The sequence below is a fragment of the Pan troglodytes genome, chromosome 1, assembly GCF_028858775.2.
Source record: "Pan troglodytes isolate AG18354 chromosome 1, NHGRI_mPanTro3-v2.0_pri, whole genome shotgun sequence".
In the NCBI taxonomy this organism is placed as follows: domain Eukaryota; kingdom Metazoa; phylum Chordata; class Mammalia; order Primates; family Hominidae; genus Pan; species Pan troglodytes.
Genome location: NC_072398.2, coordinates 114,733,606 through 114,752,911, shown reverse-complemented (window position 1 = coordinate 114,752,911; position 19,306 = coordinate 114,733,606). Strand labels below are relative to the sequence as shown.

At 34.6% G+C, this 19,306-nt stretch overlaps 1 protein-coding gene across 1 annotated transcript in view; it reads right to left on the bottom strand.

Annotated features, from left to right (window-relative positions):
- Positions 1-1,367: 1,367 nt before the first annotated feature.
- MAN1A2 (mannosidase alpha class 1A member 2) overlaps positions 1,368-19,306 on the bottom strand; it is a 157,300-nt gene continuing 139,361 nt past the window's right edge. Inside the window, exon 13 of the mRNA XM_513685.8 lies at positions 1,368-4,956. Within this exon, the coding sequence (XP_513685.2) occupies positions 4,824-4,956 (133 nt within the window). The 3' untranslated portion in view covers positions 1,368-4,823. The remainder of the gene's footprint in view (positions 4,957-19,306) is intronic.

The window sequence follows — 19,306 nt, the reverse complement described above, 5'->3', positions numbered from 1 at the left end:
TGCAGCTCTAGCAATCCAGAATCCTGGTCCAAGGGTCAATGAGCAGGAGAACTTGGAGAGCATATTATTTTGACAATACACAGACCTTCTTTTTACATAGAGAATCTGAAATTATGGCATTAAATGACAAGGCAAAGAAAATGGCTGATAGCATACCCATCTTCCCTTACCCTATTCTGTCTCTTTCATTATAGTCAATCGTCCTGAAACCTGAACAGACTCCAGGAAGAGTATATCTACTTTCAAGACAACAAAATATTATAGCTTTAGGTTATACAGATACACACAACCATATATACGCACATCTTTTTGATTTAAAAATGAATTATGTAAATCAAAACAGAAAAGACGCAGATCAAAGGTTAGAGGGTCTAACAAAATAAACTTGGGATCAGGGTCACTAACTATGACCCATGGACCAAATCCAGCCCTCCCCATCTGCTTTTGTAAATAAAGTTTTCCTGGAACATAGCTACGCCCATTCTTTACATAGTATCTCTATCTGTTTTCGATACTTCAACAGCAGAAACGAGTAATAAGAGAGACTGTATAGCTCTCATAGCCTAAAATATTATCTGGAAGCTGGCTGAACAGTTATAGATCAAATAGAGCATGTCCATCCTGATCTGAATGAGCTAAAGAAACAGAAAATCATCTTTATCAGTGTTCTTGAGCCAGGATAAATGGATTAAAATATCTCCATATCATATATAGTTACTCAAATATTCTGCTTATTTGTGCAGCCGAAACCAGTTTTCAACTGTGTTTGTTAACAAAGAGTATTAAAAATTATCTGTGTATAATTGTATTTATATACATATATAGATCTTGATCTCTCATATATCTCATATATATATCTCTCATATATATATATCATATAAATATATATATATATATATATATAGAGAGAGAGAGAGAGAGAGAGAGAGAGAGGAAAAGATAGGACCTAGCCAATTTGAGTATAAGGAAACCTAAAGAAAAATAACTCAAAATACTATTACTAGGAACTGTTATTTGGAACTTTGAATATTTTAGTATATTTTTCTTTATATTTAACAGCATGGGACTATTAATAGGGCCCATACCAGAGCAGACACAATTTACAACTGCAAGTTTTACCCATGAATTATGTGACAAAATCTTTTTGAATATAAAATAACCAGCATTTCTATAAAACACTGCTTTTTAATTATGCAATTAAAGTGATATAGCAAAATAAGAATGTTTTTATTTCTAAAGTAAATATTTTAGTCAAAGTTGCATCAGAAATCAAGTATTTCTTTGACATTTTCAAGAGGTTTTAGTTATTAACTACAATTATAGTTGTATTATATAGTAACACATTGTTTTAAAATATATTATAAACCTTTTCTTTTTCCTCTTTAATTTATATGAAATATAAAATTAAGAATTTTGTAACACGATTCATATTGGAAACATTTAAAATGTTGTGAGCTACTCTCATACAGAAAATGCTGTGGAATCACATAAAACATTCTAATGATTGAAAGTGCCAGGCACAATGCTTGGCACATATTAGATACTTCACAAATGTTCGTTCACACATTCTCTCATTTACTCATGCACTCATTCAAAAAACTCCAGGCTTAAGGAGAAACTGCATTATAATGAGAATGGCAAACACAATCTTTTATCAACAAATTTGGAGTTTTGACAAAGACTTTGGCAATGGAGAGTGGAGAAGATGAGAGGATGATGATAATATTTCAAACTGCTTGGTTAAAATCTAGCAAGTATAGCCCTGAGTTGCTCTATATGACATCATAGAGGATCAGGGTCAATACTCCATAAAAAGAATGCATTTCCCTTCGATACCCAGGTTTTATTTTACATATAAACACCTGCTTAAAGTCAGGAATACGCTGATGTTAGAGAGACACAAAATGTGCAACCCACAAGAAAGTAAGAACCACCTGACTGGGGACTTATTTTTCTGAGTTGAGACTTCTTTTTGGTTAGGGCTCCATTCCCTTGGTTTTAACAACTTAATACTGGTTGAATAATAATAATAATAATAATCTGGTTTAACATAAAAAGTGTGATTCTAAAATGAAGAGAAATAAATGTAGAAGGAAGAACAGTGTTCAAAATTCCTATTTTTTTTCGATTATGCACCAACTGATGTATCTATTCTGCACATTTGTGCCAAAGGCACAAGGTAAGGTGTCAGCTCTTTGAAGAGGCACCTGGAAAGGACCATTTCTGGGCTTTTTGCAGAAGATCTTATAAATGCAATGAATATTTAACCTGAGTATTAAGGTCTACAAAATGCAAAGAGCTGTAAAAGACAGAAGAAAGTAAAGAATATTCTTGGAAGCTAAGCATTATATGGGATAAGAATTGATCTTGAAGGAAATAATTTAAAAATCTATAACAAAAATAAAACATGACACTGGCAAGTCATTTGTAGCTGACTTTAATTGCCTTTGGTATTCAGGAGAATAAAAAAATGGAAGTACTTTTATAAGCTCTAGTCTTTCCATCACATAGAAGGTAAGGAGTGGTGAAGAAGACCCTTCCATTGTCCCTGTCAAATTCTTTGTTTGTACCAGAACTGGCTCTGCTTGGATACTTCCCTGCCTTCTCTTAAGCTTCAGTCATCTGGGTAATACAAATAGAGTACTTGGAAGTAGGGGTTCTGTCTCCTCATCCCTTGAGAAGTTCCCGCAGAACCAAGAAGGTCCCTTTACTCTGCATTCTTCTAAATAATGTAAAAGAGAATTCAGAGAGTTCATTGCCATCTGCACTGCTGCTCTGCATCTTTGCCAACTCAAGTTTTTCACTTTTTCTCAGTGATTCATAAGTGGGCTTGTGCTACTTTTACGAGGAAGGCTAACATTTTTTAGAACCAAATACTTTCCCTTTTCCCTTCTACAGTTACAGTAATATATATATACCTTTCTCATTTAGAAATTTAAATGTTCAAGTAGTAAAAGATATTACAATGTCAAAACATGTGCTATAATTTAACTCTCTTAAGGACTATTGTAACTGGCCCTGCATCCTTATTTTCTACTGAAATTTTTTTGCAGTGAAAAATTTTATACTGAAAAAATTTGCAGTGGCTATCATTTACGGATCAGTAGAACTGTCAAAATTAACGATTCGTGGTATAAGATGATCAACCTTAGAAAATACTATATTAATTAATTAAGTCTTTCCCCAACTTAAAACCTAAGTTTAAAAGAAAAGCTTATCAAACAAGAAAATAAGCCTTCAGAATTCCAAGGTGGGCTTCTTGTACAAACTTTGTTTCAGGAAATCTTCAAATTCAGTGTAAATGTTGTACTAATTATACTGTTTCTAAGTTTTATTAATGTCAATGGAAGATGCCTATATTAAATGAAAAGAGCAAAAGTATCTTGCACTGTCACATAAATTTAAGGACAGAAAATTTATAAGCACTAGATATTTATCTTACAGTTCCTGATAAAATTTAAGTTCTTTTTGTCAAAATATAAAGAACTAGTAGTTTATTTAAAAAGAAATATCAATGCAAAACCTACTGATAGTAAGATAAAGTTCCTTAGATGTATCCCAATTTTAGTGTAATATGATTAATTACACCACTCTTTTATCACTGAAAATTATTTTGAAACTATTCTGATTCTTCGGAATTCTATAAATATTCTTGGAGAAAATTTAAAAAACATAAAATATCTGTGAACAACTCACTCATCTGATGAGATTATAAATAAAAGATCCCCTGTCCCTATTTCAGATAGAATATTTTAGAAAGTTTCACTGTTTGTTCTGCTTTAGTAAGTTATAAAAGTAATTTATTTAGCTTATCAAGGCAAATTTAGAGCTGCCTAATAGTACAGTGATTTTTGCCAAGCCACATAAATAAAGTTGTAAGTTGAGTGACTCTACTAACTTTATTATGAAATTAAAGTGAATAAAATTTACTTGGTAGATGTGTTGGTCTGGAAAAATAATGTAGCAACAAAACCTAGGATTGCTCTTAGGTTTCAAGGCAACAAACTGCGGCATTTCCCCCACTTTCTGTTATGCTACCAACACTAGACTGAACTACATGCACAAAATCCCAAACCCAGGCTCATAAGTGGTGATTATGATAAATAGCAGTTTCGATGATTCCATAAGAAGAAAAAGACTTGAGTATTCTTTGTGAGATCATGCCCCCAGAGAAAATTAAACTTAACCAAGAAATTTCAATGAAATAGACTGGGATTTGAAATGGTTGCCAGTCTGGTCATCCAATGGGGAACTTGAAAATTCAGATAGGGATAGGTACTCCTGTTTCTTTTTTGAGTCTTCTTGTTACTGATATAATTATACTATTCTTTTGTTCTTGTTTATTTTAGTTCATTCCATTATTAAAATGGAGAAAAAGTGATAAGCAATATGTAAATATTTGATTTGAATGCTGCTCCACTGTAGGAGGAAACAAATACATAATTGGTTCCAAAGGCCATCTTGAACTCCTGCAAGGTGCTCTATATTCTTGACTTGCTTTCAGGAAGTCTAGCCTCCAGACTTCAGGACTCTAAAAACAATACAGTAGTAACAGGTATCATTTCTCATGTGACCACCTCATTAACGATCAAAGCACATCCAGGTCTCTGTCCTACACATATCAGAACATGTTTTGGTCAGGTATAAAATGGAATAATTTCAAAGTTGATGTATCTACAAGTTGAAAAGTCTTAGGGGGAATAGTTTCACCCTGTCATGTTGACATAGAGGTCCAGGTTTTCAAAAGCCGCCTCTTCAAACTAATTTCTGTAGTGGTCCATGTAAACAAAACACAGGTGAGAATGGTCCTTCTGGAACTGCTTTCATCGAACAGCAGGATTACCTGAAAGTGTGGTGTTGGCTAAATGTAACACAGGCAGAGGGTGAGCCTCTGTATTAAACACCCAGTGGTCTAAAGGTAAAAGGTCATCACCGGAGAACAGCAGATACAAATATCTGAAAATAAAAAGGGGAGAAATGAGCTTCAGTTAGAATTCAACAAGAACATGAAGTGAGCTCACTTTTAATGGCACAGAAAACCAATAATGTATTTTGAGCAGCTTTGATGAAAAACATCAAAGAAATAAACCTCAGACACCCAAATGATCTAAACACAAAGACAAGAGGTTTCAGAATAGTGTATAAGAAATCCAGTAAGATGAACAACTAGACCTACTGAAATAAAACAGTTTAAAAAAAAATCCGGCCAGGTGTGGTGAAGAGAGCAGACACCTTTGTCTTGTTCCTAATCTTAAGAGTAACACATTCAGTTTTTCAATATGATGTTAGCTGTAGGTTTTTCATATATGCCCTTATCAGGGTAAGAAGTTTCCTTCTATTCCCAGTTTGCTGAGAGTTTTTATCAGAAATGGGTGTTGGATTTTGCCAAATAATTTTTCTGTCTACTGAGGTGGTCTATTTTAGTTCATTGATTTTCAAACATTAAATCAACCCTCCACACCTGGGATAAACCCATTTAGTCATAACATATTATCTATGTAATTTGTTGTTAGAGTTGATTTGTCAAAATCTTGTTTAGTTCTATCTATGTTCAGGAGGAATATTGGTTCTGATGAGGACTCTGCTGTCATTCATTTTTTTCCATAAGTTACTGGGGTACAGGTGGTATTTGGTTACATGAGTAAGTTCTTTAGCGGTGATTTGAGAGATTTTGGTGCACCCATAACCTAAGCAGTACATACTGCCTCATATTTGTAGTGTTTTATCCCTCGCCACCCTCCCACTCTTCCCCCAAACTCCCCAAAGTCCACTGTATCATTCTCACACCTTTGTGTCCTCATAGCTTAGCTCCCACATATCAGTGAGAACATACGATGCTTGGTTTTTCCATTCCTGATTTACTTCACCTAGAATAATAGTTTCCAATCTCATCCAGGTCACTGCAAATGCTGTTAATTGGTTCCTTTTTATAGCTGAGTAGTATTCCATCGTATAAATATACCACAGTTTCTTTATCCACTCATTGATTAATGGGCATTTGGGTTGGTTCCACGCATTTGGGTTGCAATTGTGAACTGTGCTGCTATAAACATGCGTGTGCAAGAATCTTTTTTGTATAATGACTTATTTTCCTCTGGGTAGATACCCACTAGTGGGATTGCTGGATCAAATGGTAGTTCTACTTTTAGTTATTTAAGGAATCTCCACACTGTTTTCCATAGTGGTTGTGTAAGTTTACGTTCCCACTAGCAGTGCAGAAGTGTTCCCTGATCACTGCATCCACGCCCACATATAGTGTTTTTTGATTTTTTGATTATGGCCATCCTTGCAGGTGTAAGGTGGTGTCGCAATGTGGTTTTGATTTACATTTCCCTGATCATTAGTGATGTTGAGCATTTTCTCATGTTTGTGGACCACTTTTACATCTTCTTCTCCCACTCTGTGGGTTGTCTGTTCACTCTGCTGACTCTTCCTTTTGCCATGCAAAAGCTCTTTAGTTTAATTAAGTCCCAGCTATTTATCTTTGTTTTTGTTGCATTTGCTTTTGGGTTCTTGGTCATGAAATCCTTGCCTAAGCCAATGTCTAGAAGGGTTTTTCCAATGTTATCTTCTAGAATTTTTATAGTTTCAGGTCTGAAAGTCCTTAATCCATCTTGCGTTGATTTTTGTGTAAGGTGAAAGATGAGGATCCAGTTTCATTCTTCTACATGTGGCTAGCCAATTATCACAGCACCGTTTGTTGAAAAGGGTGTCTTTTCCCCACTTTGTTTGTTTGCTTTGTCGAAGATCAGTTGGCTGTAACTATTTGGCTTTATTTCTGGGTTCTCTGTTCTGTTCCATTGGTCTGTGTGCCTATTTTTATACAAGTACCATGCTGTTTTGGTGACTATGGCCTGAGGTATAGTCTGAAATCAGGAAGTGTGATGCCTCCAGATTTGTTCTTTTTGCTTAGTCTTGCCTTGGCTATGTAGGCTCTTTTTTTGTTCCATATGAATTTTAGGATGTTTTTTCTAGTTCGGTGAAGAATGATGGTGGTATTTTGACGGGAAATGCATTGAATTTGTAGATTGCTTTTGGCAGTATGGTCATTTTCACAATATTCATTCTACCCATCCATGAGCATGGGATGTTTCCATCTGTTTGTGTCATCTATGACTTCTCTCAGCATGTTTTGTAGTTTTCCTTGTAAAGGTCTTTTGCCTCCTTGGTTAGGTATATTCCTAAGTGTTTTATTTTTATTTTTTGAAGTTATTGTAAAAGCGGCTGAGTTCTTGATTTGATTCTCCACTTGGTTGCTGTTGTTGTATAGAAGAGCTATTGATTTGTGTACATTAATTTTGTATCCGGAAACTTTGCTGAATTATTTTATCAGTTCTAGGAGCTCTCTAGAGGAGTCTTTAGGGTTTTCAAGGTAAATGATCATATCATCAGCAAACACTGACAGTTTGACTTCCTCTTTACTAATTTGGATGCCCTTTCTTTCGTCTGATTGCTCTGGCTAGGACTTCCAGTGCTAGTTGAAGAGGAGTGGTGAGAGTGGGCATCCTTGTCTTGTTCCAGTTCTCAGAGCGAATGCTTTCAACTGTTCCCCATTCACTATTATGTTTGCTGTGGGTTTGTCACAGTTGGTTTTATTACATTGAGGTATGTCCCTTGTATGCCGATTTTGCTGAGAGTTTTAATCATAAACGGATGCTGGATTTTGCCAAATGCTTTTTCTGAATCTATTGAGATGATCATGTGATTTTTAGTTCTGTTTATGTGGGATATCACATTTATTGACTTGCATATGTTAAACCATCCCTGCATCCCTTGTATGAAACCCACTTGATCATGATGGATTATCTTTTTGATATGTTGTTGGATTTGGTTAGCTAGTATTTTGTAAAGGATTTTGGCATCTGGTTCATCAAGAATATCAGTCTGTAGTTTTCTTTTTTGGGTATGTCCTTTCCTGGTTTTGGTATTAGGGTGATGCTGGCTTCATAGAATGAATTAGGGAGGGTTACTTCTTTCTCTGTCTTGTGGAATAGTGTCAAAAGGATTGGTACCAATTCTTCTTAGAATGTCTGATAGATTTCTGCTGTGAATCCGTCTGTTCCTGGGCTTTTTTTTGTTGGTAATTTTTAAATTACCATTTCAATTTCGCTGCTTCTCTATTGGTCTGTTCAGGGTATCTATTTCTTCCTGATTTAAGCTAGGAGGGCTGTATTTTTCCATGAATTTATCCATCTCTTCTAGGTTTTCTAGTTTATGTGTGTAAAGGTGTTCACAGTAGCCTTGAACGATCTTTTGTATTTCAGTGGTGTCAGCTGTAATATCTCCTGTTTTGTTTCTTAATGAGGTTAATTGAATTTTCTTTCTTTTCTTGGTTAATCTTGCTAATGGTCTATCAATTTTATCTTTTCAAAGAACCAGCTTTTTGTTTCATTCATCTTTTGTATTTTTTTTTGTTTCAATTTCATTTAGTTCTGCTCTGATCTTGGTTATTTCCTTTCTTCTGCTAGGTTTGAGTATGGTTTGTTCTTGTTTCTCTAGTTCTTTGAGGTGTGATCTTAGAATGTCAGTTAGTGCTCTTTCGGTCTTTCTGATGTAGGCATTTAGGGCTGTGAACTTTCCTCTTAGCACTGCCTTTGCTGTATCCCAGAGGTTTTGATAGGTTGTGTCACTACTGCTGTTCGATTCAAAGAATTTTTAAATGTTCATCTTGATTTCGTTTTTGACTCAATGCTCATTCAGGAACAGGTTATTTAATTTCTATGTATTTGCATGGTTTTGAAGGCTCCTTTTGGAGTTGCTTTCCAGTTTTATTCCACTGTGGTCTGAGAGAGGGCTTGACAGAATTTCAATATTCTTAAATTTATTAAGGCTTGTTTTATGGCTTATCATATGGTCTATCTTGGAGAAAGTTCCACGCACTCTTGAATAGAATGTGTATTCTGCGGTTATTGGATGGAATGTTCTGTATATATCTGTTAAGTCCATTTGTTCCAGGGTATAGTTTAAATCCATTGTTTCTTTGTTGACTTTCTTTCTTGTTGACCTGTCTAGTGCTGTCAGTGGAGTACTGAAGTCCTCCATTATTGTTGTGTTGCTGTCTATCTGATTTCTTAGGTCTATCAGTAATTGTTTTATAAATTTGGGAGCTCCAGTGTTAGGTGCATATATGTTTAGGACTGTGATATTTTCCTGTTGGACAAGACCTTTTATCATTATATAATGTCCCTCTGTCTCTCTTAATTGCTGCTGTTTTAAAGTTTAAAGCAACTATCATTCTTTTTAAAAACTTTTTCTTCTTTACTTTTTTTTTAATCAATTTTACTTTCTTTCGCTAATATTTTTACAAAATGGTTTCACCTCATAAAAGATGTGGGCCATCCATAACATTTCATCATAAAAGAAAACATACACCATTTAAAATATACTACATCCCTTTCTGTTACCATGTTTTTATTAGTAAATATGTACTTATAAAAGGGATTTGAACAGTGATTTTCCAAGAATAATGTGAAAAGTAAAAATAGTTTTATCTTTTCTCCAGTATTCATTGCCAAAGTATATGCGCTGCTAAATAACAAGTTTTCTTTTATTCTTAGATAGTTCATGTTGGCACTTTTTGAGTTCTTTTAAATTATGCATTTTCACTGGGTAATCAGATGAGCTTCTTTATAATAGGTTTTTGTCTTTGTTTTATAGTAAACTCTTGCTTTTTCAGAATTTGGATCAATCTTCAGTGGGAAATATTTTTATTTTTATGAAATTCATGAACTGTCATGATATAAAGATCCTCTGTAAAATTACTTTAAGTCTTTCCATTTCCTATATCAGATGGTTTAAAATTCCATGGTTGATTCTTGCTGCCATTTTTATATTTGTTCCTGTTTACCTAATTTTTCTTTCTCCTCTGTTGCTTTAAAGATTTTTTTCTTTACCCCTGGTTTTGAGCAATTTGATTATAATGTGTCTTGGTAAAGTTTTCTTCATTCATGTTTCTTGTGCCTGGAGTTTGTTTAGCTTCTTGGACCTGTGGGTAAATAGTTTACATCAAGTTTGGAAAGTTTTTTGCCATTATTTCTTCAAAAAAAAAGGGTTTTTTGGGGGGTCCACCTTCTTGTGTTCTCTTCTTTGGAGATTCTAAGTTCATGTATTTTAAGCCACTGTAAGTTGTCTCATAGCTCATCACTGATAACTTTCTATTTTTATAAGATTCTTATTTTTTGCTCTTGTTTCATTTTGGATAGTTTCATTGCTAAGTCTTCAAGTTCACTAATTTTTACTTCTGCAATGTCTAACATGCTAATAATCTCATCTGGTATATTTTTCAACTGAAACATTACAGTTTTTGTTTAGGGAAATTTGATTTGGGTTTTTATATCTTCTAGGTCTCTACTTAACTTTTTGAATAGAGGGAACATAGTTATGATAAATATTTTAACTGTCATTGTCTACTAATTCTAACATCTTTATCAGTTCTAAGTTGGTTTTATTTTCATAATTATTGATCACATTGTACTGCCTCTTGGCATGCATGGTAATCTTTGACTAAGATGCTAGACATTACAGATTTTACTTTGTTGGGTGGTAGTTATTTTTATATTCCTTTATATAAACCTTGAGTTTTGTTCAGGGATGTAGTTAGATCACTCAGAAACAGTCTGATCCTTTCAGGTCTTGCTTTCATTATTTGCTACATAGGTCCAAAGCAGCAGGTTATTCCCCACTATTGAGGCAGGACCTTCCTGAGTACTCACTCTACCCAGTGCCACTTGAATATGAATTTTTACAGTCTGGTTGCTGGTAACAGGCACTGTTCCTGCAACCCTATGTGGCCCTGTGTGAGTGCCAGAAACTGCTGCCTTTAATCCTCTAGGATGATTCTTTCGCTCACCTCAGGTAGGTTCTTCACATGCATGTGATGATCAGCACTCTGCTGAACACTCCAGTGCATTCCCTTGGTTATTTCTCTCTGCAGCTCTCTTCTCTCTGGTACTGTCCTGTGAATTCTAGCTACCTTAGTTTCCCCACACTCACAGCTTCATCTCCTCAGGAAGCACGCTGGGCTTTGTCTCAAGTCCTCTCCCTGTATCATGTCCTGGAAACTCTATCAAGACAGCTGGGGCAATTACAGGGCTTACTTCATTTGTTTCCTGTCTCTCAGAGATTACTGTCCTTCATTGCCTCCTGTCTGGTGTTTCAAAACCATTATTTCACATATATTTTGTCATTTATTTCAGGCAGAAGGGTAAATCTGGTTCCATCTTTAGAGTAAGCAGAAGTTCCACTCATCCATTGTGAGAGACTGTGTCAAACAATTTGCTGAATGCCATGTAATTATGTTCATGGAATACCCTACTCTCATGTCTATTACTAATCCAATCCAAAAAGAACATTAGATGGTCCAGCAAGAACTTGTTCTTAGAAATCCTTTCTGATTCTTCATGATGACTAGTTCCTTTCTGTCTTCATACCATGACTTCCTAGAATTTTGTGAAAATGGACATTAAATACATCTATATTTTCTTCAATCCAACTGCATTTGTAGTAGCAATTTAAAATAACCAGTTACTTTTCTTCCTTTGGGGTTCTAGTTTCATCTTAGCCATATTTGTTTACCTGGAATATAATCTGTTATTTTAAATTACTGCAAGAATCCAAATAAATTATATATCAAGGTACTATTTCAAATGTGATTTTGCAATTAATATTAATATTTTAGGAATAATGGAGGGAAGCAGTGGGATAGGAGAAAGATAATTTTAAAGAAGGGAAAAGTTTGATTGAAGGGGTTAGAGGAGAGGAGGTTGGAGTTAAAGTATGAGTGCTTTGCATTTTATCTTATAATTCCCTTTTTAGCATGCCATTGCTTTCCTTATATTTTTTTTATTGTGGTAATAAACACATGACATAAAGTTTACCATCTTCACCATTTTTCAGCATATAGTTCAGTAGTATTAAGTATATTCACACTGTTCTTTGCAAAACTAAAACTCATTTCCATTCCCCTCCCCAGGTCCCTGGTAACCAACATTCTACTTTGTTTCCATAAATGTGACTACTTTAGAGACCTCATAGAAGTGGAATCACACCATATTTGTCTTTTTATGGCTGACTTATTTCACTTAGCATAATGTCCTCAAGGGTCATCCATGCTGCTTCCCTGATTTTGATTCTAGAGCTCTTATTTCCTACTACTTCTCCTAGTGAATGTACTTTAGTCGGTCTAGTTTCTTTAGTGTTTTTTTAAAGGTATTTTTTCAGGCTGAATCCTTCTTTTCACAAAGCTACTTTCTGTTTTACCCCACCTATTAACATCTTACTAATTCAGCATCATTTTAGTCTTTCTTCATGACTACTCTAGCCTGCACCAAAATTCCCTTCTCTGAATTTCTAAAACATTTATTTTCTATTTAGCACTGAATACAGTTGTCCCTCAGTATCTATGGGGGATTGGTTCCAGGACCTCTCGCAGATACAAAAATCCCTGAATGCTCAAATCCTTGATATAAAATGGTATAGTATATTCATATAACCAATGCATATGCTCCCATATACTTTAAATCTATGTAAATAGTTGTTATATTGCCTAGGGAATAATGACAAGAAAAAGGTATATACATGCTCAAAACAGATGTAATTTTTAAAAAACTATATCTTCAATCCATGGTTGGTTGAATCCATGAACCCATTGATATGGAGGGCCAACTGCATATATACTTTGTACTTTTATTAAATTTGTCCATGCCTAAAGGTAAGAGATTTCTAAACCAGACTCCAAGCTATTTATGGGTAGAGTATATGTTTCATATACTTTAATTCTCAAATACAACTCTGAGAAAGCAGGTACTTATAAGTATGTATTGATTTGACTTAGCTTGTCTCCAGGAGTAAGTGAGCAGAAAACAGCAGAATAGGGGACTTGATGCTACTCTTTTCATCCAGCTGGAAAAACAGTTCTCTCATGGTAGGAGGCTAACTTCAAGATCCAGTTACAGACAAGATAAAAGATAAACAAAGGAAATAGTGGCTTTGTTTTTCAGTCTTCTCTAACCCTTTTTTCCCCTCATCTGAGAATCCTCAGCCACAATGATCCCACTGATTCTCTCTCTCCAAAATATATTACTTAGTCACTTCTGCTCAGAAATTTAAAAGTCATACTACTATTGATGTTTTATGGACAAAGCCACTAACAGAGTTGTCTCTGAACTTACTTCAAAACCTTGCTCAGGGAATTTGCTTTAATAGTCTGATAGCTAGCTAACTGTGCATTCATTTGCTTATACTGAGAATAACTTCATAAGCAAATGAAGATAACAATAGCAGTAAAAAAGAGAATTAAAACTATGAGAGGATACGACAATAACATCAGTACCAATACCTATTCTGGATAATTTACTAGTTTTCCCCTCCCTTTGGTCCCCAATATTTTATAAAACTTTCTTTTTCTTCTTTTTTTTTTTTTTGAGATGGAGTCTTGCTGTGTCCCCCAGCTGGAGTGCAGTGGCGTGATCTTGGCTCACTGCAACCTCTGCCTCCCGGGTTCAAGTGATTCTCCTGTCTCAGCCTCCTAAGTAGCTGAGATTACAGCCATGCACCACCATGCCCGGCTAATTTTTGTATTTTTAGTAGAGATGGGGTTTCACCATGTTGGCCAGGCTGGTCTCGAACTCCTGAACTCAGGTGATCTGCCCGCCTTGGCCTCCCAAAGTGCTGGGATTACAGGCATGAGCCACTGCGCCAAGCCTGTAAAACTTCCAAACATAGAAATGTTGGAAGAATTTTACAGTGAAGTGCACATATACTTAACCTCCTAGAGGTAAGCTGGTATCACAAATTGGTATCAAGTTGGTATCACAAATCTATTACTCTATTCATTTATTACTAGCTTTCTTTACAATACTACAATATGTTCCCTTAGAAAAAGTAGCTAAGTTAGCAAACCAAACTAAATATCAAGAATAACTTGCTTAGTAAAATTGTTTGCAAAGGAAGAACTAGAAGACAATGAAATTTTTTAAAAAACCGGACAAACTTAGGGCAATAAACTGCAGGCAACAATATTTACCTGAGTTTTGAGAGAAAAACTGTTGCCACAAATTTTAGCTCCTACATTTCTGCTTTTAGAAGCACCAGATTAAAAACATTTAGAATTTTTATTTAATAAATAGCAAATTATTTTATAATATTTATTTAATAATAGTAAATTAGATGAAATTACTTTTAAGGGATGAATTTGAAAATTACTAGAAAGAAAAAATTAAGAGCAAGATTAAGTGTAGCCAAATGGTAAACAATTCTTTTTTTCTGATTCCTTTCAAAAACACATGATTAACGGACCATCAAAAAGTGAATGGACAAATAAAATGTGGTGTATCCAAACAAGAGCATAATACTCATCAATAGAAAGGAATGAACTATTGATAAATGCAACATGGATTAACCTAAAAAAATATTATGTAAAAAAAGCCAAACATAAATGTTATTGTGGTGAAAGCCATGTAACATAAAATTTACCATCTTAACCATTTTAAAGTGTACAGTTCAGTAGTGTTGAGTATATTCACATTGTTTACCTTGTAAAACTCAAACTCTATACCCCTTAAACAACGATTATCCTTTACCTCCTCCTTAATACTGCATGATTCAAATTATCATGAAATTTCACAAGCAGCAACCTATAGTGACAGAAAGCAGATAAGAGTTTGGGGGTAGGTAGAACTGACTGCCAAATTAGAACGGGAATGTTCCATGCATCAACTAAGGCTGGTGTTTACCCAGGCTTAAACATTTGCCAAAATGCAATAAACTGTACACTTAACATATTTCAATAAAGCTGATTTTAAAAGTTTTTTTTAAAAGACTAATGAACAAGGATGAAGAATAGCCTTATTTGTGTATTGCTACATTAGTAAAATTTGGGTTGTAGCTCCCTCTACTGTAGCAAAAGAAATTGGCAAGCATATTTCAAAGATTAAACTTTTGAAACTGGAAAAATGCTTATATTAAATAGTAGAAGTGAAATTCACTCTGTGTGTTCCTACATGCGTGTGTGTGTGTGTGTGTGTGTGTGTGTGTATCCCAGTGCCTAATATTTAGATTGCATTGTATCAGGACATAGGAAGCACTTAAAAATGTGAAGACCACGGTTCTGGTCTTCCAGTATACCTATTTGAAGAGACTGAACTACATAAATACAGCAGTTAAGCAAAGACTTGCCCACCTGACTTTCTGCTAGGTTCTCTGCCAGTATAGTTAATTTCTTAATCCCTAATTGTCTCCGTAAGTGTTTTTACTGGGTCACAGATGTCAGTGGTTATCAAAGTGTGATTCCCCCAGACCAGCAGCATCAGCATCACCTGGGAACTTGTTAAAAACGCAAATTCTTAGGCCCCACTCTAGACCTATTAATCAGAAACTCTGTCAACAGAGCCCAGCATCCCATGTTTTAAGAGGCCTTCCAGGTGATTGTGATGCACACTCAGGTTTGAGAACCACTTTTCTAGGTTACCAACTTTGTGTAACTTCTAACAACAGTTAGTTGGTACTGTTTCTGCTTTTCTCCTTTATGTGGGCATCTGGACCTTTGACTCTCTACTGAAAACAAATTCACAGCCCTGACATCCTCAGCTTTCACATTTTGCCTTGGGTCCCTTCTTCTTGCTTTATCAATTCTTTGACTCATTATCAGACACCTCCTAAAACTAAGTGAATTCTGAGATCAAGCTCTAAGCCCCAATCAGGAAATAAAGTAGGTCTATTATTCTCTTCTCTTTCCCCCTCCTACTCTTATTATATACAAGATCTTATAAAATTGCTGGGGTTTTTTAGCTGTCTCCTTTGAAATGAAATGATTCAAACCTATATTCAGCAAACATTTAATACTGAAATACATAGTATATGAGTGGCCCTACCGTAGATACTGGGGATAAAACAATAACCCAAATATACAAAAATACTGTAAACTCTTCATGTAGTTTATATTCTAATTGGGGAATGCTTAAGAAAATTATGTGCTATGTTGGAAGATAGGTGCTATGAAGAAAAGTAAAGCAGGGAAAAGTAAGAGGAAGTAAGGGAACAATTTGAAATTGTATACAGGATGATCAGGTAATGCCTTAAACACAACTGATAAAATGATATAATTAAAAACTAAAGAGGGATCAGAGTAAAGATGCAAATAGCCAAGTTCTTTTCTTGCCTAACAGACTAAAAATTTATCAACAAATTCAATACATATTTACTGAGTGCCTCATGTGCTAGGTGCTGGGGAGATCATAGTAGTTAAAAGGAAAAGTCCCTACAGCTATGAGGCTTACATTCTACTGGAAGATAGATTAAAAAAAAAAAAAATCCATCTAGGCTGAGCATGATGACTCACACCTGTAGTCCCAGCACTTTGGGAGGCTAAGGTAGAAGGATTGCTTGAGCCTAGGAGTTCAAGACCAACCTGGGCAATTAGCAAGACCCGCATCTCTACCAAACAAGAACACCACACACCTATGTCAGATGGTGATATGGATTGGCTCTGTGTCCCACCCAAATCTCATCTCGAATTGTAATCCCCATAATCCCCATATGTAGAGGGAGGGATGTGGTGGGAGGTGACTGGATCATGGGGGTGGTTTCCCCCATATTGTTCTCCTGATAATGAGTGAGTTCTCATGAGATCTGATGGTTTTATAATGTTTGACAGTTCCTCTTTCACATGCTCTCTTTCCTGCCACCATGTAAGATGTGCCCGCCTCCCCTTCTGCCACGATTTAAGCTTCCTGAGGCTTCCCCAGTTATGCAGAACTGTGAGTCAATTAAACCTCTTTTCTTCATAAATTACCCAGTCTTGGGCAGTTCTTTATAGCAGTGTGAGAATGGACTAATACAGATGATGTTAGTGTTATGAAGAAAAATAAAGGAGGGCAAGGACAGAGAATAATGAAGGGTTTGGATAATATACATAGGGCATATTTTTACAGGCAGGCACTCAAAACAGCATAATTATAAGTTAGGGAGAGAGTGAATGAAATTTTTAGGACGTAAGTTATTTTATGTCAGGATTATTTTACATTAATTGATGTAGCCCTAGCATACAAAACAGCTGGCACACATCAGGCACTTAACAACAAACATTTGTTGGATAAATCATTTCATATATTACATTTGTATTGTTTATATATTTTAATCACTATTTACTTAGTAGAAAAAGAGCTCACATCTTGATAAAGAACAAAGAGGTGGAATTAAGGATTCCAGAAAGCACTAGTTTAAAAGGATGAGCAAACACTGAAACTTTCATTCCATTTACTTCCTAAGAATCTGATTGTTTGACTTTTCATCTGTGTTCTTAACTTACAGAAAACAAGTTTTAAGTGATTTACTCTGTTGTCTAAGATTTACTTAAAACAAAAGGTTTGTTCATTCAAATCTTACTACACATTATCAGGTAGTGCCTAAATGTCTCCATACTTCTCAGAATACCCATCTGATTTTAACCATTTCTAATTAATTTTCTGAAACTCTCTGAGAAGTTTTCTGAAAAGTTCGCTCTCCCGGCTTATTTTGCTTAATTATAGTTATGTCAAATGCACATGCCACTGCCCTAGTCATCCATTTTACTTCTAGGAATCAAACCAACATTTATCTTCACACAGGGAGCAGAGATATATGTAAAAGGACATTCACTGAAGCACTGTTTATAAGAGCAAAAAAACAGAACCAAGTTCTATATCTAACAATAGGGTACTGATTAAACAAATTATAAAACATTCCTCAGTGGATTTATATATGCCAATATGGAAACCTTTCCTAGATAAAAAGGTGAAAATGCAAGTTTCAGAATAATAGGTATATATAATCTTATATATGGAGAAAAAAGGCTAAAGGATATATATTATATATATTTTTATACGTTTGCATATACCCAGAAAATTTCCAGAAGGCTATATCAAGAACTATTTAATAATTATTCTCTTTGGGAAGTGAGATTGGATGTGAGGCACAAAGAAACTCATTTTTTTTTGGTCATTTCTTCAGTTCTGCACTATTTAACTCATTTTGCAATATCCACATGCTATTTTTATAATTCAAAAAAAGCTGTATTAAAAACAACTTGATTTTTTAGGAGCTACACATTACAGTGTTTACACAACTGATTTTAATATGACAAGTGCTATGCTGTTATGTATATATAGCTCAACAAACACACTGATTGCATGCATGCTTGTTCTAACTCAAACACTAAACTAAAGCACTGAGAATATTAATATTTCACATAGACTATCAGGACAAATGAAGTACTGATAATACACACTTAAGGATATTTTAAGAATATACTTCCAAGTCGGGGCAGGGGCCACAGGTGGACCTTGCTTCCTTAACAACAACAACGAAAAAGAATATACTTCCAGTGTACTCTCACTTAGAGTGTTTGAAAGTGACTAGATTCTTACATCCTTGCCAACACCAGAACAAAAACTTTTAAATCTTAAGCAGTGTGATAGTAAATAAAACATAGTATCTGATCTATTATTTCATTTATTTCTTACAAGTGGATCAAGCATTCTTCATGTGTTTACAGCCATTTCTTTTCTAAGAACTGTTACTACCTTTTTTAGTAGGCTTAGTATTTTTTCTTAATAATTTCTAATTTTAAGAAATGTTTTCCCAGTGTACCATCTGTTTTTTACTTTACTTAGTGCTCTTTTTTTTGTACAGATGTTTTTTATTTTTATGTAATTGAATTCTCAATCTTTTCTTCAATGATTTTTGGGTTTTGTATCATGCCATCTTCATCCCTAGGGTTGAAAAAAACTTTCCAATTGTTTCATGATTTTATTTCTTTTTTTAATATTTAAAGCTTTGCTCTATAGAAACTTAGTTTTGGTACTTAGCAGGGATCCAGCCTATTTTTTTCAAAATAGAGTATTTTTAAAGATGTTTTTAAATATTTACAGAGGCAAAAACAAAAAGTATTTTTAAAAACTAAAATAACTTCAATTAAGCTAAACTACAGTTCACATTTTGATATTGTTGAAATACTATTAACATGTTCATCTATGTGTTACATATGTACATGTGGACTTAATAGCCCACTTAATATTATACTGTGAAAAGTCTATAAAAATGCAATTGTTTTGGCTTCATGATACTATTGTGGATGTGCCATAATTTACTTAACCATTCAGCTATTATTGAACAAATAATGACTTATTTTTATAACGGCAATAAACATCTCTGTACATAAATCTTTGTCCATAACTCTGATTATTTAAGATTACTTATTCTTAAGTATATAAGTATATATAAGAATATAAGACATATTCTTATATAGCTTTCCAGAATTTTACTATATTCA